Source organism: Struthio camelus, chromosome 16 (genome assembly GCF_040807025.1).
Source record: "Struthio camelus isolate bStrCam1 chromosome 16, bStrCam1.hap1, whole genome shotgun sequence".
NCBI classification, from domain to species: domain Eukaryota; kingdom Metazoa; phylum Chordata; class Aves; order Struthioniformes; family Struthionidae; genus Struthio; species Struthio camelus.
The window spans coordinates 15,265,375-15,287,059 of record NC_090957.1 but is presented as its reverse complement, the minus strand read 5'-3'; the positions used below and the strand labels follow the sequence as shown (position 1 = coordinate 15,287,059).

Genomic DNA, 21,685 nt, shown 5'->3' with positions numbered 1-21,685 from the left:
AGGACAGCCAGGTCCTTCTCTAGCAGAGCTGCTTTCCAGCAGGTCAACCCCCAACGGGTCCTGGGGCAGGGCAGCTATCGCTCCCTAGAGGCAGGACCCTGCACTTCACCTTTGTTGGACTCGAGGAGGTTGCTCTGCGCCCAACTCTCCAGCCTGTCCACGTCCCTCTGAAGGGCAGCACAGCCTTCTGGTGCCTCAGCCACTCCTCCCACTTTAACGTCAGCAGCAAACTTCATCCGTCCCGTCATCCAGGTCACTGAAGAACACGTGGAACAAGACTGGAGCCAGCACCGAGCCCTGGGCCACACCGCTAGCTACAGGCCTCCAACTAGACTCTGTGCCACTGCTCGCAACCCTCGGAGCTCTGCCGTTCAGCCAGCTCTCGATCCACCTCACTGCCCGCTCAGCTAACCCCCGCTTGCAGAGCTTACCTCTGAGGATGGCGTGGGAGACTGTGTGGGAAGCCTTGCTGAAGGCAAGGGAGACCACATCCACTGCTCTGCCCTCAGCTAGGCAGCCACGCACTCGAGCGGAGAAAGCTATTGGACTGGCGAAGGCTCATTTCCCCTTGGGGACTCCTGGCTGACTGCTCCTCATCACCACCACCTCCTTCCCATGCTTGGGAATGGTCTCCTGCTGCAGCAGGAGCTGCCTCAGCTCCGCCGCAGGCCTCGAGGGCAGGCTGAGTAGCCTCTAGTTCCCCGGCTGCTGCTGCTTGCTTTTTTGGAAGGCTACAGCGACAGCGGCTTTCTTCCAGGCCTCAGGCACCTCTCGTCATCGCCAGGAGCTTTGCAGGGTGCTTCAGAGTGGCCTTGCCATGACACCTGGCTGCTCCCTCAGCGCTCACGGCTGTATGCTAGCAGGGCCCATGGACTTGCGGGTGGCCAGTTTGCTCAGGTGATCCCTAACGGCATCCTCCTCCACCGAGGGAAAGTCTCCCTTTCTGCAGACTTTCTTGCTGCTCTCTCCAAGGAGAAAGGTGCCTTGGGGACTGCGTGGCCCAAGACAGTGGCCAGAGAAAGGGGAGGCTTCAGCATCAGAAATCTCCGCTCTTCCCCTTGCAAAGCCACCAAGCTTGCCTGCCTCCTCAGCGGCCTTCCCTCCTTCTCAGCCCACTTTGCCTCCTGCGGCCACCAGGGCCGGACGCACACGGCCAAGCTGCTTGCCCCGTGGCCAAGGCCTGCGCGGAGCAAGGAAGGTCTTGGGCAAGGGGTTGCCCAGAGGCGCAGACAACACAGCCCCACTGCTCCCACGCCCACCAGCAGCCCCCCCAGCAAGGCAAAGCAGGAGCAAGGAAGGCAAGGGGCACCAGGCAGGGCGGTGGAGAGCAGCTGAGAGTTTTATTCTGGGCGCTGGGTGCTGCTGCCATTGCTTGGGGCTGGCCCGCGGCTCGGGCGGCGGAGCCTTCAGGGCCGGCGGTAAGGATTTTGGGAGCGGCGGGACGTCCTGGAGCGGCTTGGCCTTCGCTCTGGGCCCGTCTGGCGTGTGGGGCTGCGGGTGTCGGGAGGCGCGGAGCTGGAGGATGACGCCGGTTGTGGCTGGCTGTTTGTGGTGGGGCGGTCCAGCTGTGAGTGCGCACTGGAGGCTGTAAGGGGAGGCAGAAGGTCAGCAGCACGGCCCCACGCCCCGCGGCACGGGCCTGGAGAGCCGCGAGCGGCGCCGCCAGCCCTCCCGCGGGCAGAGACGCACGGGCAGCCGTGGCCTGAGCACCCACTGCCCGGCCTTGCCTGGCCCCTGGCCCCTTTGCCTCTTACCGGGGCCCAGGCCGGCACACTCGTCGCATTCCCAGCTTGCGGTGCCGTCTGCCAAGGCCAAGCAGCGCCGATGGGCCCCTCTGGAGGCGCAGGAGGAGCACAGCAGCAGCTCCCAGGGCCTGGCGAAGCAAAGGGGTTGTTGGCGGTGGCAGCCGGGGCTGGCCCTGAGGCCAGCAAGGCCAGCAAGGGGCAAGGGGCCGGAGGACGGCAGCGGCCAGCACAGCTCTTGTGGCAAGTGCCTGCTGGCAGGGCCCCCGGGCAGGCGCCGAGCCCGCGCCGAGCCCCAGCAGCACCCGGCAGCGCTTGCAGGAGCCCTTGGGCAGCGCTAGCAGCGGGCAGCCCTCCTGCCCTGGCAGCTGGGCGGCCCCCTGCCCAAGGGCTCCCCCTTTCCCTCTGCCCCAGCCCCACCAGCGGGTCGGGCCCTCCACCTCCTCGCAGCCCCTGCTGACACCGACACGAGGGCGTCTGCTGCCGCCCCGGCAGCTGCACAATCGCCGCTTTGCTGACGTACCCCGTTGGCTCTGCCTGCTCCCTGCCTCGCGGGTGAAGGCAGTGGGTGGCATCGCAGCGGCTGTGCCGCTGGTACAAATGGCGGTAGCGCCCGCCTTCCTCCCAGGCTGGTGCTCTGCAGGAGAAGGAAGGGCGAGTCAGGAGCCTGCCCTGCCCGGGCGCCAGGCACACGCAGGACGGGCCTGCTCTCCTGGCCCCCCGTCGCGCTGCAAAGTGCCCGGGGAAGCAGGGCCCAGGCTCGCCGCAGCCCTGCGGGCCACCACTGCCCGGGGAGCCCTTGGCCCGGCACCGCGCTGGCACCCTTGTGCCTGGGGCGCCCGGCCCAGGAGCAGCAGCAGGAAACTAACCGGAGGGGGATTGGGATCCCCATTTTAAACATTTCCGGGAGAAATTTTCTCCTGTTTTTACACATTGGGCACCGGAAGCAGGAAAAGCCGGCGTGCACAGCCTGTCCCTGCAGGAGAGGCAGAGGCAGCGTTAGCGGGGCGCTGTGGCGGGCCCCCGGTCTGCGGGCACGGGGTCGGGCAAGGGCCTCCTACCTGGATGCAGCCGCGGTGGAACCAGGCCCCTCTGCACGCCGGGCACACCATGGTGGTGTAGGAGAGGCCGTCGTCCACGGGCTCCAGGCAGATGAGGCACGTTGTTTGCGCCTGGGGCCGTGCCGGCACTGCCTGCTGCGGGCGGTGCTCCCAGCAGAAGGAGCTGGGGGGAGCAGGGCAGAGAGGGCCGAGGTCAGGCAGGGCCACGGCCTGCCACGCTGCCGCAGAGGAGGGCCAAGCGGGCACCAAGGAGGCCTCCGCGACCGGGCTCTGGCAGCTGCCCGCAGGCATCGCTGCGGGGCAGGCTGCGCAGCTGCTCGGCCAGCGCTGTCGCGAGGGCGTCGAGGCCGGGAGGCTGCAGCGGCAGGGCCGGCGGCACTTACCGGAAGGGCGCAAAGAACTGGGTGACGCAGCCGTGCTCCGAGGCACAGGGCAGGTGGAAGCAGCGGCTGCAGCCCTTGCCCTGGCAGGCGATGGCGGCCCCGCGCTCGCCGCAAGCAAAGCAGCGCTGCAAAGGGCGCAGCAGACCCGTCAGCCCCAGGCAGCGCGCCTGCACGGCCAGCCCCACACCTCCAGCACAGGCCCAGGCACCTGGGCCCTGCTGCCTCTCGTCCCGTCCCGTCCCGCCCCGCCACCGCGCGCACGACGTCGCTGCCTAGGCTGCAGCCGCCGGGGAGCTCCCGGGAGCAGCAGCGCTGCCCACAATGGCTGCAGAACACCAGCACGTCTCACCGCGCCACAGGCTCAGCTCCCCAGAGCCTGCCTGCGCACCAACCTGCCCGTCCCTGGCACGTCCTCACCTTCTGCGCTGCGCTCTTTATTTTCCACTTGATGTCCACGGGCATGAACCCGCAGATGCCTTCTTGCCTGCTCCCGCGCTGGAAGAGCCAGCTGGCCAGGAACTGCAACGGGCCCAAGGGCAGCAGCTCAGCAGGACACTGAGGCAGGCAGCGTTGCTGGGGGAAAGGTGCCGGGAGGCGCAAGGCACACTCACCAGGCAGTTCTCATGGACGCAGAGCCCTCCTTTCTCGTGCTTCGGCCCACAGATGTCGGCGTTGGCGTCTGCCCGGCGGCACAGCATGCACGCTGGAGGGGAGAGAGCAAAGGCCAGCAGCACTGAGCACCCGGCCAGGGCCTGGGGACACGTCCCTGAGCGACTCCCGCAAGGCCCTGCTCTGTCCCGGCCCGGCCGGGGCCCGGGCAGCGCCGGAGCTGCTGCAAAGGTGCTCTGGGGTTGGCAGGGGACGGGCGCATGGCCCGGAGAGGGTGCCAGCAGGCGCCCGCGCCCAACCTGGGCGCCCCTTGCTCTGGGCCGCGGGCTGCAGGCAGCTGTGGGCATGGACACGGCGCCCTCACCCTGCTCCTGCGAGTCGGGAGCCTTCCGCTTCATGGCGGACGCAGGGCCAGTCGACGGAGCGCTCCGGAGAGTGCCGGCCACGCAGCGCCGGGGTTTCTCTTCCGCACGCTCCTCTGCTGACCCTGGGGGAGGAGCGGGACCAGGGTGAGTTTCCAGCACGGCGCCCCAGAGCCCCCCGGCACGGGCCCCCCCGGCTCCCGGGGCAGCCCCGCGCCAGCCCCTGCCTCCGGCCCTGCCCTCCTCTGCCCTCACCTCAGCACGTTGCTCGGAGCTGCTGCCTCCCAAGCGGGCACCGGCCAGAGGCGCCCAGCTCTTGTCAGCCTGCCTCGGGCCGCCGTGTCACAGAGCACCGCTGTGACCCAGGCGCTGCCGCGGGGCAAGCGCGCCGGCCAAACGGGGGCATGACAGCCTGCAGCTCCCTGCTGTGCGCTGGGACACGGCCACCGCCTCGCGACGGCCCGGGCAAAGGGCCCCGGTGGGGCCCGAGCCCTTGGCTAGCCAGGCAGAGAGGCAGGTTGCTCTTGCAGCCTGCCCCGCTGGTGCCCAGGCTGCCGCTGGGGGCTCCCTCCGGGCCTGAGCCAGGCTCCAGAGAAGCCCCGAGTGCTGCAGGTTGGCAGGCACCTCTGGAGACCATCAGAGGCCAACCCCGCCACTGCTCAAGCAGGGTCATCGAGAGCGCATTGCCCAGGCTCGCGTCCGGGCGGCTTTTGAATATCTCCAGGGAAGGAGACTCCGCAGCCTCTGCGGGCAACCTGTGCCAGTGCTGAGTCAGCCGCACAGGACAGAAGTTCTTCCTCAGGTTCTGGCGGAACTCGGTGGGTTTCAGTTAGTGTCCGTTGCCTCTTGTCCTGTCGCTGGGCACCACGGAGAAGAGTCTGGCGCCGTCCTCTTGACAGCCTCCCTTCAGCTACTTGTAGGCAGGGAGGAGATGCCCGGTCAGTCTTGTCTTCTGCAGGCTCAAGAGGCCCGGCTCTGTGAGCCTTTCTTCATGGGAGAGATGCTCCCGTCCCCTCACCATCTTGGTAGCCCTCCGCTGCACTCTCTGCAGTAGTGGCATGTCTCTCTAGTAGTGCAGTGGGGAGCCCCCAATGGGACACAGTACTCGAGACGTGGCCTCAGCAGGGCTGAGGAGAGGGGCAGCATCACCTCCCTCCTCCTGCTGGCAACCCTCTTCCTAATGCCGCGCCAGATACCGTTGGCCCTCCTGGCCACAAGGGCACGTTGTTGGCTCATGCTGAGCTTGTCGCCCACCAGGACAGCCAGGTCCTTCTCTAGCAGAGCTGCTTTCCAGCAGGTCAACCCCCAACGGGTCCTGGGGCAGGGCAGCTATCGCTCCCTAGAGGCAGGACCCTGCACTTCACCTTTGTTGGACTCGAGGAGGTTGCTCTGCGCCCAACTCTCCAGCCTGTCCACGTCCCTCTGAAGGGCAGCACAGCCTTCTGGTGCCTCAGCCACTCCTCCCACTTTAACATCAGCAGCAAACTTCATCCGTCCCGTCATCCAGGTCACTGAAGAACACGTGGAACAAGACTGGAGCCAGCACCGAGCCCTGGGCCACACCGCTAGCTACAGGCCTCCAACTAGACTCTGTGCCACTGCTCGCAACCCTCGGAGCTCTGCCGTTCAGCCAGCTCTCGATCCACCTCACTGCCCGCTCAGCTAACCCCCGCTTGCAGAGCTTACCTCTGAGGATGGCGTGGGAGACTGTGTGGGAAGCCTTGCTGAAGGCAAGGGAGACCACATCCACTGCTCTGCCCTCAGCTAGGCAGCCACGCACTCGAGCGGAGAAAGCTATTGGACTGGCGAAGGCTCATTTCCCCTTGGGGACTCCTGGCTGACTGCTCCTCATCACCACCACCTCCTTCCCATGCTTGGGAATGGTCTCCTGCTGCAGCAGGAGCTGCCTCAGCTCCGCCGCAGGCCTCGAGGGCAGGCTGAGGAGCCCCTAGTTCCCCGGCTGCTGCTGCTTGCTTTTTTGGAAGGCTACAGTGACAGCGGCTTTCTTCCAGGCCTCAGGCACCTCTCGTCATCGCCAGGAGCTTTGCAGGGTGCTTCAGAGTGGCCTTGCCATGACACCTGGCTGCTCCCTCAGCGCTCACGGCTGTATGCTAGCAGGGCCCATGGACTTGCGGGTGGCCAGTTTGCTCAGGTGATCCCTAACGGCATCCTCCTCCACCGAGGGAAAGTCTCCCTTTCTGCAGACTTTCTTGCTGCTCTCTCCAAGGAGAAAGGTGCCTTGGGGACTGCGTGGCCCAAGACAGTGGCCAGAGAAAGGGGAGGCTTCAGCATCAGAAATCTCCGCTCTTCCCCTTGCAAAGCCACCAAGCTTGCCTGCCTCCTCAGCGGCCTTCCCTCCTTCTCAGCCCACTTTGCCTCCTGCGGCCACCAGGGCCGGACGCACACGGCCAAGCTGCTTGCCCCGTGGCCAAGGCCTGCGCGGAGCAAGGAAGGTCTTGGGCAAGGGGTTGCCCAGAGGCGCAGACAACACAGCCCCACTGCTCCCACGCCCACCAGCAGCCCCCCCAGCAAGGCAAAGCAGGAGCAAGGAAGGCAAGGGGCACCAGGCAGGGCGGTGGAGAGCAGCTGAGAGTTTTATTCTGGGCGCTGGGTGCTGCTGCCATTGCTTGGGGCTGGCCCGCGGCTCGGGCGGCGGAGCCTTCAGGGCCGGCGGTAAGGATTTTGGGAGCGGCGGGACGTCCTGGAGCGGCTTGGCCTTCGCTCTGGGCCCGTCTGGCGTGTGGGGCTGCGGGTGTCGGGAGGCGCGGAGCTGGAGGATGACGCCGGTTGTGGCTGGCTGTTTGTGGTGGGGCGGTCCAGCTGTGAGTGCGCACTGGAGGCTGTAAGGGGAGGCAGAAGGTCAGCAGCACGGCCCCACGCCCCGCGGCACGGGCCTGGAGAGCCGCGAGCGGCGCCGCCAGCCCTCCCGCGGGCAGAGACGCACGGGCAGCCGTGGCCTGAGCACCCACTGCCCGGCCTTGCCTGGCCCCTGGCCCCTTTGCCTCTTACCGGGGCCCAGGCCGGCACACTCGTCGCATTCCCAGCTTGCGGTGCCGTCTGCCAAGGCCAAGCAGCGCCGATGGGCCCCTCTGGAGGCGCAGGAGGAGCACAGCAGCAGCTCCCAGGGCCTGGCGAAGCAAAGGGGTTGTTGGCGGTGGCAGCCGGGGCTGGCCCTGAGGCCAGCAAGGCCAGCAAGGGGCAAGGGGCCGGAGGACGGCAGCGGCCAGCACAGCTCTTGTGGCAAGTGCCTGCTGGCAGGGCCCCCGGGCAGGCGCCGAGCCCGCGCCGAGCCCCAGCAGCACCCGGCAGCGCTTGCAGGAGCCCTTGGGCAGCGCTAGCAGCGGGCAGCCCTCCTGCCCTGGCAGCTGGGCGGCCCCCTGCCCAAGGGCTCCCCCTTTCCCTCTGCCCCAGCCCCACCAGCGGGTCGGGCCCTCCACCTCCTCGCAGCCCCTGCTGACACCGACACGAGGGCGTCTGCTGCCGCCCCGGCAGCTGCACAATCGCCGCTTTGCTGACGTACCCCGTTGGCTCTGCCTGCTCCCTGCCTCGCGGGTGAAGGCAGTGGGTGGCATCGCAGCGGCTGTGCCGCTGGTACAAATGGCGGTAGCGCCCGCCTTCCTCCCAGGCTGGTGCTCTGCAGGAGAAGGAAGGGCGAGTCAGGAGCCTGCCCTGCCCGGGCGCCAGGCACACGCAGGACGGGCCTGCTCTCCTGGCCCCCCGTCGCGCTGCAAAGTGCCCGGGGAAGCAGGGCCCAGGCTCGCCGCAGCCCTGCGGGCCACCACTGCCCGGGGAGCCCTTGGCCCGGCACCGCGCTGGCACCCTTGTGCCTGGGGCGCCCGGCCCAGGAGCAGCAGCAGGAAACTAACCGGAGGGGGATTGGGATCCCCATTTTAAACATTTCCGGGAGAAATTTTCTCCTGTTTTTACACATTGGGCACCGGAAGCAGGAAAAGCCGGCGTGCACAGCCTGTCCCTGCAGGAGAGGCAGAGGCAGCGTTAGCGGGGCGCTGTGGCGGGCCCCCGGTCTGCGGGCACGGGGTCGGGCAAGGGCCTCCTACCTGGATGCAGCCGCGGTGGAACCAGGCCCCTCTGCACGCCGGGCACACCATGGTGGTGTAGGAGAGGCCGTCGTCCACGGGCTCCAGGCAGATGAGGCACGTTGTTTGCGCCTGGGGCCGTGCCGGCACTGCCTGCTGCGGGCGGTGCTCCCAGCAGAAGGAGCTGGGGGGAGCAGGGCAGAGAGGGCCGAGGTCAGGCAGGGCCACGGCCTGCCACGCTGCCGCAGAGGAGGGCCAAGCGGGCACCAAGGAGGCCTCCGCGGCCGGGCTCTGGCAGCTGCCCGCAGGCATCGCTGCGGGGCAGGCTGCGCAGCTGCTCGGCCAGCGCTGTCGCGAGGGCGTCGAGGCCGGGAGGCTGCAGCGGCAGGGCCGGCGGCACTTACCGGAAGGGCGCAAAGAACTGGGTGACGCAGCCGTGCTCCGAGGCACAGGGCAGGTGGAAGCAGCGGCTGCAGCCCTTGCCCTGGCAGGCGATGGCGGCCCCGCGCTCGCCGCAAGCAAAGCAGCGCTGCAAAGAGCGCAGCAGACCCGTCAGCCCCAGGCAGCGCGCCTGCACGGCCAGCCCCACACCTCCAGCACAGGCCCAGGCACCTGGGCCCTGCTGCCTCTCGCCCCGTCCCGTCCCGCCCCGCCACCGCGCGCACGACGTCGCTGCCTAGGCTGCGGCCGCCGGGGAGCTCCCGGGAGCAGCAGCGCTGCCCACAACGGCTGCAGAACACCAGCACGTCTCACCGCGCCACAGGCTCAGCTCCCCAGAGCCTGCCTGCGCACCAACCTGCCCGTCCCTGGCACGTCCTCACCTTCTGCGCTGCGCTCTTTATTTTCCACTTGATGTCCACGGGCATGAACCCGCAGATGCCTTCTTGCCTGCTCCCGCGCTGGAAGAGCCAGCTGGCCAGGAACTGCAACGGGCCCAAGGGCAGCAGCTCAGCAGGACACTGAGGCAGGCAGCGTTGCTGGGGGAAAGGTGCCGGGAGGCGCAAGGCACACTCACCAGGCAGTTCTCATGGACGCAGAGCCCTCCTTTCTCGTGCTTCGGCCCACAGATGTCGGCGTTGGCGTCTGCCCGGCGGCACAGCATGCACGCTGGAGGGGAGAGAGCAAAGGCCAGCAGCACTGAGCACCCGGCCAGGGCCTGGGGACACGTCCCTGAGCGACTCCCGCAAGGCCCTGCTCTGTCCCGGCCCGGCCGGGGCCCGGGCAGCGCCGGAGCTGCTGCAAAGGTGCTCTGGGGTTGGCAGGGGACGGGCGCATGGCCCGGAGAGGGTGCCAGCAGGCGCCCGCGCCCAACCTGGGCGCCCCTTGCTCTGGGCCGCGGGCTGCAGGCAGCTGTGGGCATGGACACGGCGCCCTCACCCTGCTCCTGCGAGTCGGGAGCCTTCCGCTTCATGGCGGACGCAGGGCCAGTCGACGGAGCGCTCCGGAGAGTGCCGGCCACGCAGCGCCGGGGTTTCTCTTCCGCACGCTCCTCTGCTGACCCTGGGGGAGGAGCGGGACCAGGGTGAGTTTCCAGCACGGCGCCCCAGAGCCCCCCGGCACGGGCCCCCCCGGCTCCCGGGGCAGCCCCGCGCCAGCCCCTGCCTCCGGCCCTGCCTCTGGCCCTGCCCTCCTCTGCCCTCACCTCAGCACGTTGCTCGGAGCTGCTGCCTCCCAAGCGGGCACCGGCCAGAGGCGCCCAGCTCTTGTCAGCCTGCCTCGGGCCGCCGTGTCACAGAGCACCGCTGTGACCCAGGCGCTGCCGCGGGGCAAGCGCGCCGGCCAAACGGGGGCATGACAGCCTGCAGCTCCCTGCTGTGCGCTGGGACACGGCCACCGCCTCGCGACGGCCCGGGCAAAGGGCCCCGGTGGGGCCCGAGCCCTTGGCTAGCCAGGCAGAGAGGCAGGTTGCTCTTGCAGCCTGCCCCGCTGGTGCCCAGGCTGCTGCTGGGGGCTCCCTCCGGGCCTGAGCCAGGCTCCAGAGAAGCCCCGAGCGCTGCAGGTTGGCAGACACCTCTGGAGACCATCAGAGGCCAACCCCGCCACTGCTCAAGCAGGGTCATCGAGAGCGCATTGCCCAGGCTCGCGTCCGGGCGGCTTTTGAATATCTCCAGGGAAGGAGACTCCGCAGCCTCTGCGGGCAACCTGTGCCAGTGCTGAGTCAGCCGCACAGGACAGAAGTTCTTCCTCAGGTTCTGGCGGAACTCGGTGGGTTTCAGTTAGTGTCCGTTGCCTCTTGTCCTGTCGCTGGGCACCACGGAGAAGAGTCTGGCGCCGTCCTCTTGACAGCCTCCCTTCAGCTACTTGTAGGCAGGGAGGAGATGCCCGGTCAGTCTTGTCTTCTGCAGGCTCAAGAGGCCCAGCTCTGTGAGCCTTTCTTCATGGGAGAGATGCTCCCGTCCCCTCGCCATCTTGGTAGCCCTCCGCTGCACTCTCTGCAGTAGTGGCATGTCTCTCTAGTAGTGCAGTGGGGAGCCCCCAATGGGACACAGTACTCGAGACGTGGCCTCAGCAGGGCTGAGGAGAGGGGCAGCATCACCTCCCTCCTCCTGCTGGCAACCCTCTTCCTAATGCCGCGCCAGATACCGTTGGCCCTCCTGGCCACAAGGGCACGTTGCTGGCTCATGCTGAGCTTGTCGCCCACCAGGACAGCCAGGTCCTTCTCTAGCAGAGCTGCTTTCCAGCAGGTCAACCCCCAACGGGTCCTGGGGCAGGGCAGCTATCGCTCCCTAGAGGCAGGACCCTGCACTTCACCTTTGTTGGACTCGAGGAGGTTGCTCTGCGCCCAACTCTCCAGCCTGTCCACGTCCCTCTGAAGGGCAGCACAGCCTTCTGGTGCCTCAGCCACTCCTCCCACTTTAACGTCAGCAGCAAACTTCATCCGTCCCGTCATCCAGGTCACTGAAGAACACGTGGAACAAGACTGGAGCCAGCACCGAGCCCTGGGCCACACCGCTAGCTACAGGCCTCCAACTAGACTCTGTGCCACTGCTCGCAACCCTCAGAGCTCTGCCGTTCAGCCAGCTCTCGATCCACCTCACTGCCCGCTCAGCTAACCCCCGCTTGCAGAGCTTACCTCTGAGGATGGCGTGGGAGACTGTGTGGGAAGCCTTGCTGAAGGCAAGGGAGACCACATCCATTGCTCTGCCCTCAGCTAGGCAGCCACGCACTCGAGCGGAGAAGGCTATTAGACTGGCGAAGGCTCATTTCCCCTTGGGGACTCCTGGCTGACTGCTCCTCATCACCACCACCTCCTTCCCATGCTTGGGAATGGTCTCCTGCTGCAGCAGGAGCTGCCTCAGCTCCGCCGCAGGCCTCGAGGGCAGGCTGAGGAGCCCCTAGTTCCCCGGCTGCTGCTGCTTGCTTTTTTGGAAGGCTACAGCGACAGCGGCTTTCTTCCAGGCCTCAGGCACCTCTCGTCATCGCCAGGAGCTTTGCAGGGTGCTTCAGAGTGGCCTTGCCATGACACCTGGCTGCTCCCTCAGCGCTCACGGCTGTATGCTAGCAGGGCCCATGGACTTGCGGGTGGCCAGTTTGCTCAGGTGATCCCTAACGGCATCCTCCTCCACCGAGGGAAAGTCTCCCTTTCTGCAGACTTTCTTGCTGCTCTCTCCAAGGAGAAAGGTGCCTTGGGGACTGCGTGGCCCAAGACAGTGGCCAGAGAAAGGGGAGGCTTCAGCATCAGAAATCTCCGCTCTTCCCCTTGCAAAGCCACCAAGCTTGCCTGCCTCCTCAGCGGCCTTCCCTCCTTCTCAGCCCACTTTGCCTCCTGCGGCCACCAGGGCCGGACGCACACGGCCAAGCTGCTTGCCCCGTGGCCAAGGCCTGCGCGGAGCAAGGAAGGTCTTGGGCAAGGGGTTGCCCAGAGGCGCAGACAACACAGCCCCACTGCTCCCACGCCCACCAGCAGCCCCCCCAGCAAGGCAAAGCAGGAGCAAGGAAGGCAAGGGGCACCAGGCAGGGCGGTGGAGAGCAGCTGAGAGTTTTATTCTGGGCGCTGGGTGCTGCTGCCATTGCTTGGGGCTGGCCCGCGGCTCGGGCGGCGGAGCCTTCAGGGCCGGCGGTAAGGATTTTGGGAGCGGCGGGACGTCCTGGAGCGGCTTGGCCTTCGCTCTGGGCCCGTCTGGCGTGTGGGGCTGCGGGTGTCGGGAGGCGCGGAGCTGGAGGATGACGCCGGTTGTGGCTGGCTGTTTGTGGTGGGGCGGTCCAGCTGTGAGTGCGCACTGGAGGCTGTAAGGGGAGGCAGAAGGTCAGCAGCACGGCCCCACGCCCCGCGGCACGGGCCTGGAGAGCCGCGAGCGGCGCCGCCAGCCCTCCCGCGGGCAGAGACGCACGGGCAGCCGTGGCCTGAGCACCCACTGCCCGGCCTTGCCTGGCCCCTGGCCCCTTTGCCTCTTACCGGGGCCCAGGCCGGCACACTCGTCGCATTCCCAGCTCGCGGTGCCGTCTGCCAAGGCCAAGCAGCGCCGATGGGCCCCTCTGGAGGCGCAGGAGGAGCACAGCAGCAGCTCCCAGGGCCTGGCGAAGCAAAGGGGTTGTTGGCGGTGGCAGCCGGGGCTGGCCCTGAGGCCAGCAAGGCCAGCAAGGGGCAAGGGGCCGGAGGACGGCAGCGGCCAGCACAGCTCTTGTGGCAAGTGCCTGCTGGCAGGGCCCCCGGGCAGGCGCCGAGCCCGCGCCGAGCCCCAGCAGCACCCGGCAGCGCTTGCAGGAGCCCTTGGGCAGCGCTAGCAGCGGGCAGCCCTCCTGCCCTGGCAGCTGGGCGGCCCCCTGCCCAAGGGCTCCCCCTTTCCCTCTGCCCCAGCCCCACCAGCGGGTCGGGCCCTCCACCTCCTCGCAGCCCCTGCTGACACCGACACGAGGGCGTCTGCTGCCGCCCCGGCAGCTGCACAATTGCCGCTTTGCTGACGTACCCCGCTGGCTCTGCCTGCTCCCTGCCTCGCGGGTGAAGGCAGTGGGTGGCATCGCAGCGGCTGTGCCGCTGGTACAAATGGCGGTAGCGCCCGCCTTCCTCCCAGGCTGGTGCTCTGCAGGAGAAGGAAGGGCGAGTCAGGAGCCTGCCCTGCCCGGGCGCCAGGCACACGCAGGACGGGCCTGCTCTCCTGGCCCCCCGTCGCGCTGCAAAGTGCCCGGGGAAGCAGGGCCCAGGCTCGCCGCAGCCCTGCGGGCCACCACTGCCCGGGGAGCCCTTGGCCCGGCACCGCGCTGGCACCCTTGTGCCTGGGGCGCCCGGCCCAGGAGCAGCAGCAGGAAACTAACCGGAGGGGGATTGGGATCCCCATTTTAAACATTTCCGGGAGAAATTTTCTCCTGTTTTTACACATTGGGCACCGGAAGCAGGAAAAGCCGGCGTGCACAGCCTGTCCCTGCAGGAGAGGCAGAGGCAGCGTTAGCGGGGCGCTGTGGCGGGCCCCCGGTCTGCGGGCACGGGGTCGGGCAAGGGCCTCCTACCTGGATGCAGCCGCGGTGGAACCAGGCCCCTCTGCACGCCGGGCACACCATGGTGGTGTAGGAGAGGCCGTCGTCCACGGGCTCCAGGCAGATGAGGCACGTTGTTTGCGCCTGGGGCCGTGCCGGCACTGCCTGCTGCGGGCGGTGCTCCCAGCAGAAGGAGCTGGGGGGAGCAGGGCAGAGAGGGCCGAGGTCAGGCAGGGCCACGGCCTGCCACGCTGCCGCAGAGGAGGGCCAAGCGGGCACCAAGGAGGCCTCCGCGGCCGGGCTCTGGCAGCTGCCCGCAGGCATCGCTGCGGGGCAGGCTGCGCAGCTGCTCGGCCAGCGCTGTCGCGAGGGCGTCGAGGCCGGGAGGCTGCAGCGGCAGGGCCGGCGGCACTTACCGGAAGGGCGCAAAGAACTGGGTGACGCAGCCGTGCTCCGAGGCACAGGGCAGGTGGAAGCAGCGGCTGCAGCCCTTGCCCTGGCAGGCGATGGCGGCCCCGCGCTCGCCGCAAGCAAAGCAGCGCTGCAAAGAGCGCAGCAGACCCGTCAGCCCCAGGCAGCGCGCCTGCACGGCCAGCCCCACACCTCCAGCACAGGCCCAGGCACCTGGGCCCTGCTGCCTCTCGCCCCGTCCCGTCCCGCCCCGCCACCGCGCGCACGACGTCGCTGCCTAGGCTGCAGCCGCCGGGGAGCTCCCGGGAGCAGCAGCGCTGCCCACAACGGCTGCAGAACACCAGCACGTCTCACCGCGCCACAGGCTCAGCTCCCCAGAGCCTGCCTGCGCACCAACCTGCCCGTCCCTGGCACGTCCTCACCTTCTGCGCTGCGCTCTTTATTTTCCACTTGATGTCCACGGGCATGAACCCGCAGATGCCTTCTTGCCTGCTCCCGCGCTGGAAGAGCCAGCTGGCCAGGAACTGCAACGGGCCCAAGGGCAGCAGCTCAGCAGGACACTGAGGCAGGCAGCGTTGCTGGGGGAAAGGTGCCGGGAGGCGCAAGGCACACTCACCAGGCAGTTCTCATGGACGCAGAGCCCTCCTTTCTCGTGCTTCGGCCCACAGATGTCGGCGTTGGCGTCTGCCCGGCGGCACAGCATGCACGCTGGAGGGGAGAGAGCAAAGGCCAGCAGCACTGAGCACCCGGCCAGGGCCTGGGGACACGTCCCTGAGCGACTCCCGCAAGGCCCTGCTCTGTCCCGGCCCGGCCGGGGCCCGGGCAGCGCCGGAGCTGCTGCAAAGGTGCTCTGGGGTTGGCAGGGGACGGGCGCATGGCCCGGAGAGGGTGCCAGCAGGTGCCCGCGCCCAACCTGGGCGCCCCTTGCTCTGGGCCGCGGGCTGCAGGCAGCTGTGGGCATGGACACGGCGCCCTCACCCTGCTCCTGCGAGTCGGGAGCCTTCCGCTTCATGGCGGACGCAGGGCCAGTCGACGGAGCGCTCCGGAGAGTGCCGGCCACGCAGCGCCGAGGTTTCTCTTCCGCACGCTCCTCTGCTGACCCTGGGGGAGGAGCGGGACCAGGGTGAGTTTCCAGCACGGCGCCCCAGAGCCCCCCGGCACGGGTCCCCCCGGCTCCCGGGGCAGCCCCGCGCCAGCCCCTGCCTCCGGCCCTGCCCTCCTCTGCCCTCACCTCAGCACGTTGCTCGGAGCTGCTGCCTCCCAAGCGGGCACCGGCCAGAGGCGCCCAGCTCTTGTCAGCCTGCCTCGGGCCGCCGTGTCACAGAGCACCGCTGTGACCCAGGCGCTGCCGCGGGGCAAGCGCGCCGGCCAAACGGGGGCACGACAGCCTGCAGCTCCCTGCTGTGCGCTGGGACACGGCCACCGCCTCGCGACGGCCCGGGCAAAGGGCCCCGGTGGGGCCCGAGCCCTTGGCTAGCCAGGCAGAGAGGCAGGTTGCTCTTGCAGCCTGCCCCGCTGGTGCCCAGGCTGCTGCTGGGGGCTCCCTCCGGGCCTGAGCCAGGCTCCAGAGAAGCCCCGAGCGCTGCAGGTTGGCAGACACCTCTGGAGACCATCAGAGGCCAACCCCGCCACTGCTCAAGCAGGGTCATCGAGAGCGCATTGCCCAGGCTCGCGTCCGGGCGGCTTTTGAATATCTCCAGGGAAGGAGACTCCGCAGCCTCTGCGGGCAACCTGTGCCAGTGCTGAGTCAGCCGCACAGGACAGAAGTTCTTCCTCAGGTTCTGGCGGAACTCGGTGGGTTTCAGTTAGTGTCCGTTGCCTCTTGTCCTGTCGCTGGGCACCACGGAGAAGAGTCTGGCGCCGTCCTCTTGACAGCCTCCCTTCAGCTACTTGTAGGCAGGGAGGAGATGCCCGGTCAGTCTTGTCTTCTGCAGGCTCAAGAGGCCCAGCTCTGTGAGCCTTTCTTCATGGGAGAGATGCTCCCGTCCCCTCGCCATCTTGGTAGCCCTCCGCTGCACTCTCTGCAGTAGTGGCATGTCTCTCTAGTAGTGCAGTGGGGAGCCCCCAATGGGACACAGTACTCGAGACGTGGCCTCAGCAGGGCTGAGGAGAGGGGCAGCATCACCTCCCTCCTCCTGCTGGCAACCCTCTTCCTAATGCCGCGCCAGATACCGTTGGCCCTCCTGGCCACAAGGGCACGTTGTTGGCTCGTGCTGAGCTTGTCGCCCACCAGGACAGCCAGGTCCTTCTCTAGCAGAGCTGCTTTCCAGCAGGTCAACCCCCAACGGGTCCTGGGGCAGGGCAGCTATCGCTCCCTAGAGGCAGGACCCTGCACTTCACCTTTGTTGGACTCGAGGAGGTTGCTCTGCGCCCAACTCTCCAGCCCGTCCACGTCCCTCTGAAGGGCAGCACAGCCTTCTGGTGCCTCAGCCACTCCTCCCACTTTAACATCAGCAGCAAACTTCATCCGTCCCGTCATCCAGGTCACTGAAGAACACGTGGAACAAGACTGGAGCCAGCACCGAGCCCTGGGCCACACCGCTAGCTACAGGCCTCCAACTAGACTCTGTGCCACTGCTCGCAACCCTCGGAGCTCTGCCGTTCAGCCAGCTCTCGATCCACCTCACTGCCCGCTCAGCTAACCCCCGCTTGCAGAGCTTACCTCTGAGGATGGCGTGGGAGACTGTGTGGGAAGCCTTGCTGAAGGCAAGGGAGACCACATCCACTGCTCTGCCCTCAGCTAGGCAGCCACGCACTCGAGCGGAGAAGGCTATTGGACTGGCGAAGGCTCATTTCCCCTTGGGGACTCCTGGCTGACTGCTCCTCATCACCACCACCTCCTTCCCATGCTTGGGAATGGTCTCCTGCTGCAGCAGGAGCTGCCTCAGCTCCGCCGCAGGCCTCGAGGGCAGGCTGAGGAGCCCCTAGTTCCCCGGCTGCTGCTGCTTGCTTTTTTGGAAGGCTACAGTGACAGCGGCTTTCTTCCAGGCCTCAGGCACCTCTCGTCATCGCCAGGAGCTTTGCAGGGTGCTTCAGAGTGGCCTTGCCATGACACCTGGCTGCTCCCTCAGCGCTCACGGCTGTATGCTAGCAGGGCCCATGGACTTGCGGGTGGCCAGTTTGCTCAGGTGATCCCTAACGGCATCCTCCTCCACCGAGGGAAAGTCTCCCTTTCTGCAGACTTTCTTGCTGCTCTCTCCAAGGAGAAAGGTGCCTTGGGGACTGCGTGGCCCAAGACAGTGGCCAGAGAAAGGGGAGGCTTCAGCATCAGAAATCTCCGCTCTTCCCCTTGCAAAGCCACCAAGCTTGCCCGCCTCCTCAGCGGCCTTCCCTCCTTCTCAGCCCACTTTGCCTCCTGCGGCCACCAGGGCCGGACGCACACGGCCAAGCTGCTTGCCCCGTGGCCAAGGCCTGCGCGGAGCAAGGAAGGTCTTGGGCAAGGGGTTGCCCAGAGGCGCAGACAACACAGCCCCACTGCTCCCACGCCCACCAGCAGCCCCCCCAGCAAGGCAAAGCAGGAGCAAGGAAGGCAAGGGGCACCAGGCAGGGCGGTGGAGAGCAGCTGAGAGTTTTATTCTGGGCGCTGGGTGCTGCTGCCATTGCTTGGGGCTGGCCCGCGGCTCGGGCGGCGGAGCCTTCAAGGCCGGCGGTAAGGATTTTGGGAGCGGCGGGACGTCCTGGAGCGGCTTGGCCTTCGCTCTGGGCCCGTCTGGCGTGTGGGGCTGCGGGTGTCGGGAGGCGCGGAGCTGGAGGATGACGCCGGTTGTGGCTGGCTGTTTGTGGTGGGGCGGTCCAGCTGTGAGTGCGCACTGGAGGCTGTAAGGGGAGGCAGAAGGTCAGCAGCACGGCCCCACGCCCCGCGGCACGGGCCTGGAGAGCCGCGAGCGGCGCCGCCAGCCCTCCCGCGGGCAGAGACGCACGGGCAGCCGTGGCCTGAGCACCCACTGCCCGGCCTTGCCTGGCCCCTGGCCCCTTTGCCTCTTACCGGGGCCCAGGCCGGCACACTCGTCGCATTCCCAGCTTGCGGTGCCGTCTGCCAAGGCCAAGCAGCGCCGATGGGCCCCTCTGGAGGCGCAGGAGGAGCACAGCAGCAGCTCCCAGGGCCTGGCGAAGCAAAGGGGTTGTTGGCGGTGGCAGCCGGGGCTGGCCCTGAGGCCAGCAAGGCCAGCAAGGGGCAAGGGGCCGGAGGACGGCAGCGGCCAGCACAGCTCTTGTGGCAAGTGCCTGCTGGCAGGGCCCCCGGGCAGGCGCCGAGCCCGCGCCGAGCCCCAGCAGCACCCGGCAGCGCTTGCAGGAGCCCTTGGGCAGCGCTAGCAGCGGGCAGCCCTCCTGCCCTGGCAGCTGGGCGGCCCCCTGCCCAAGGGCTCCCCCTTTCCCTCTGCCCCAGCCCCACCAGCGGGTCGGGCCCTCCACCTCCTCGCAGCCCCTGCTGACACCGACACGAGGGCGTCTGCTGCCGCCCCGGCAGCTGCACAATTGCCGCTTTGCTGACGTACCCCGCTGGCTCTGCCTGCTCCCTGCCTCGCGGGTGAAGGCAGTGGGTGGCATCGCAGCGGCTGTGCCGCTGGTACAAATGGCGGTAGCGCCCGCCTTCCTCCCAGGCTGGTGCTCTGCAGGAGAAGGAAGGGCGAGTCAGGAGCCTGCCCTGCCCGGGCGCCAGGCACACGCAGGACGGGCCTGCTCTCCTGGCCCCCCGTCGCGCTGCAAAGTGCCCGGGGAAGCAGGGCCCAGGCTCGCCGCAGCCCTGTGGGCCACCACTGCCCGGGGAGCCCTTGGCCCGGCACCGCGCTGGCACCCTTGTGCCTGGGGCGCCCGGCCCAGGAGCAGCAGCAGGAAACTAACCGGAGGGGGATTGGGATCCCCATTTTAAACATTTCCGGGAGAAATTTTCTCCTGTTTTTACACATTGGGCACCGGAAGCAGGAAAAGCCGGCGTGCACAGCCTGTCCCTGCAGGAGAGGCAGAGGCAGCGTTAGCGGGGCGCTGTGGCGGGCCCCCGGTCTGCGGGCACGGGGTCGGGCAAGGGCCTCCTACCTGGATGCAGCCGCGGTGGAACCAGGCCCCTCTGCACGCCGGGCACACCATGGTGGTGTAGGAGAGGCCGTCGTCCACGGGCTCCAGGCAGATGAGGCACGTTGTTTGCGCCTGGGGCCGTGCCGGCACTGCCTGCTGCGGGCGGTGCTCCCAGCAGAAGGAGCTGGGGGGAGCAGGGCAGAGAGGGCCGAGGTCAGGCAGGGCCACGGCCTGCCACGCTGCCGCAGAGGAGGGCCAAGCGGGCACCAAGGAGGCCTCCGCGGCCGGGCTCTGGCAGCTGCCCGCAGGCATCGCTGCGGGGCAGGCTGCGCAGCTGCTCGGCCAGCGCTGTCGCGAGGGCGTCGAGGCCGGGAGGCTGCAGCGGCAGGGCTGGCGGCACTTACCGGAAGGGCGCAAAGAACTGGGTGACGCAGCCGTGCTCCGAGGCACAGGGCAGGTGGAAGCAGCGGCTGCAGCCCTTGCCCTGGCAGGCGATGGCGGCCCCGCGCTCGCCGCAAGCAAAGCAGCGCTGCAAAGAGCGCAGCAGACCCGTCAGCCCCAGGCAGCGCGCCTGCACGGCCAGCCCCACGCCTCCAGCACAGGCCCAGGCACCTGGGCCCTGCTGCCTCTCGCCCCGTCCCGTCCCGCCCCGCCACCGCGCGCACGACGTCGCTGCCTAGGCTGCAGCCGCCGGGGAGCTCCCGGGAGCAGCAGCGCTGCCCACAACGGCTGCAGAACACCAGCACGTCTCACCGCGCCACAGGCTCAGCTCCCCAGAGCCTGCCTGCGCACCAACCTGCCCGTCCCTGGCACGTCCTCACCTTCTGCGCTGCGCTCTTTATTTTCCACTTGATGTCCACGGGCATGAACCCGCAGATGCCTTCTTGCCTGCTCCCGCGCTGGAAGAGCCAGCTGGCCAGGAACTGCAACGGGCCCAAGGGCAGCAGCTCAGCAGGACACTGAGGCAGGCAGCGTTGCTGGGGGAAAGGTGCCGGGAGGCGCAAGGCACACTCACCAGGCAGTTCTCATGGACGCAGAGCCCTCCTTTCTCGTGCTTCGGCCCACAGATGTCGGCGTTGGCGTCTGCCCGGCGGCACAGCATGCACGCTGGAGGGGAGAGAGCAAAGGCCAGCAGCACTGAGCACCCGGCCAGGGCCTGGGGACACGTCCCTGAGCGACTCCCGCAAGGCCCTGCTCTGTCCCGGCCCGGCCGGGGCCCGGGCAGCGCCGGAGCTGCTGCAAAGGTGCTCTGGGGTTGGCAGGGGACGGGCGCATGGCCCGGAGAGGGTGCCAGCAGGCGCCCGCGCCCAACCTGGGCGCCCCTTGCTCTGGGCCGCGGGCTGCAGGCAGCTGTGGGCATGGACACGGCGCCCTCACCCTGCTCCTGCGAGTCGGGAGCCTTCCGCTTCATGGCGGACGCAGGGCCAGTCGACGGAGCGCTCCGGAGAGTGCCGGCCACGCAGCGCCGGGGTTTCTCTTCCGCACGCTCCTCTGCTGACCCTGGGGGAGGAGCGGGACCAGGGTGAGTTTCCAGCACGGCGCCCCAGAGCCCCCCGGCACGGGCCCCCCCGGCTCCCGGGGCAGCCCCGCGCCAGCCCCTGCCTCCGGCCCTGCCTCTGGCCCTGCCCTCCTCTGCCCTCACCTCAGCACGTTGCTCGGAGCTGCTGCCTCCCAAGCGGGCACCGGCCAGAGGCGCCCAGCTCTTGTCAGCCTGCCTCGGGCCGCCGTGTCACAGAGCACCGCTGTGACCCAGGCGCTGCCGCGGGGCAAGCGCGCCGGCCAAACGGGGGCACGACAGCCTGCAGCTCCCTGCTGTGCGCTGGGACACGGCCACCGCCTCGCGACGGCCCGGGCAAAGGGCCCCGGTGGGGCCCGAGCCCTTGGCTAGCCAGGCAGAGAGGCAGGTTGCTCTTGCAGCCTGCCCCGCTGGTGCCCAGGCTGCCGCTGGGGGCTCCCTCCGGGCCTGAGCCAGGCTCCAGAGAAGCCCCGAGCGCTGCAGGTTGGCAGACACCTCTGGAGACCATCAGAGGCCAACCCCGCCACTGCTCAAGCAGGGTCATCGAGAGCGCATTGCCCAGGCTCGCGTCCGGGCGGCTTTTGAATATCTCCAGGGAAGGAGACTCCGCAGCCTCTGCGGGCAACCTGTGCCAGTGCTGAGTCAGCCGCACAGGACAGAAGTTTTTCCTCAGGTTCTGGCGGAACTCGGTGGGTTTCAGTTAGTGTCCGTTGCCTCTTGTCCTGTCGCTGGGCACCACGGAGAAGAGTCTGGCGCCGTCCTCTTGACAGCCTCCCTTCAGCTACTTGTAGGCAGGGAGGAGATGCCCGGTCAGTCTTGTCTTCTGCAGGCTCGAGAGGCCCAGCTCTGTGAGCCTTTCTTCATGGGAGAGATGCTCCCGTCCCCTCGCCATCTTGGTAGCCCTCCGCTGCACTCTCTGCAGTAGTGGCATGTCTCTCTAGTAGTGCAGTGGGGAGCCCCCAATGGGACACAGTACTCGAGACGTGGCCTCAGCAGGGCTGAGGAGAGGGGCAGCATCACCTCCCTCCTCCTGCTGGCAACCCTCTTCCTAATGCCGCGCCAGATACCGTTGGCCCTCCTGGCCACAAGGGCACGTTGCTGGCTCATGCTGAGCTTGTCGCCCACCAGGACAGCCAGGT

The 21,685-nt window shown here is 68.2% G+C and overlaps 1 protein-coding gene across 1 annotated transcript; it reads right to left on the bottom strand.

Annotated features, from left to right (window-relative positions):
• Window positions 1-74: 74 nt before the first annotated feature.
• LOC104151226 (uncharacterized) lies at window positions 75-20,501 on the bottom strand. Its single transcript, XM_068910566.1, has 36 exons — window positions 20,408-20,501; window positions 20,046-20,137; window positions 19,852-19,953; window positions 19,435-19,559; window positions 19,052-19,214; window positions 18,860-18,966; window positions 18,514-18,627; window positions 18,003-18,121; window positions 16,358-16,504; window positions 14,996-15,118; window positions 14,634-14,725; window positions 14,440-14,541; window positions 14,023-14,147; window positions 13,640-13,802; window positions 13,448-13,554; window positions 13,102-13,215; window positions 12,591-12,709; window positions 10,946-11,092; window positions 9,572-9,694; window positions 9,210-9,301; window positions 9,016-9,117; window positions 8,599-8,723; window positions 8,216-8,378; window positions 8,024-8,130; window positions 7,678-7,791; window positions 7,167-7,285; window positions 5,522-5,668; window positions 4,160-4,282; window positions 3,798-3,889; window positions 3,604-3,705; window positions 3,187-3,311; window positions 2,804-2,966; window positions 2,612-2,718; window positions 2,266-2,379; window positions 1,755-1,873; window positions 75-256 (listed from the first exon to the last, which is right to left on the bottom strand). Exons 1-36 carry the CDS (start codon window positions 20,439-20,441, stop codon window positions 75-77), a joined length of 4,314 nt encoding a protein of 1,437 aa, XP_068766667.1. The 5' UTR covers window positions 20,442-20,501.
• Window positions 20,502-21,685: the final 1,184 nt, after the last annotated feature.

Bases quoted from the DNA above. Each gene is read 5' to 3' on its own strand.
- LOC104151226 (XM_068910566.1), bottom strand. From the start codon at position 20,441: ATGAAGCGGAAGGCTCCCGACTCGCAGGAGCAGG. The intron at 12,710-13,101 runs GTACGTCAGCAA...TTGCTTCGCCAG, and splicing joins GAGCAGGCAGAGCCAGCGGG to GCCCTGGGAGCTGCTGCTGT. The intron at 7,286-7,677 runs GTACGTCAGCAA...TTGCTTCGCCAG, and splicing joins GAGCAGGCAGAGCCAACGGG to GCCCTGGGAGCTGCTGCTGT.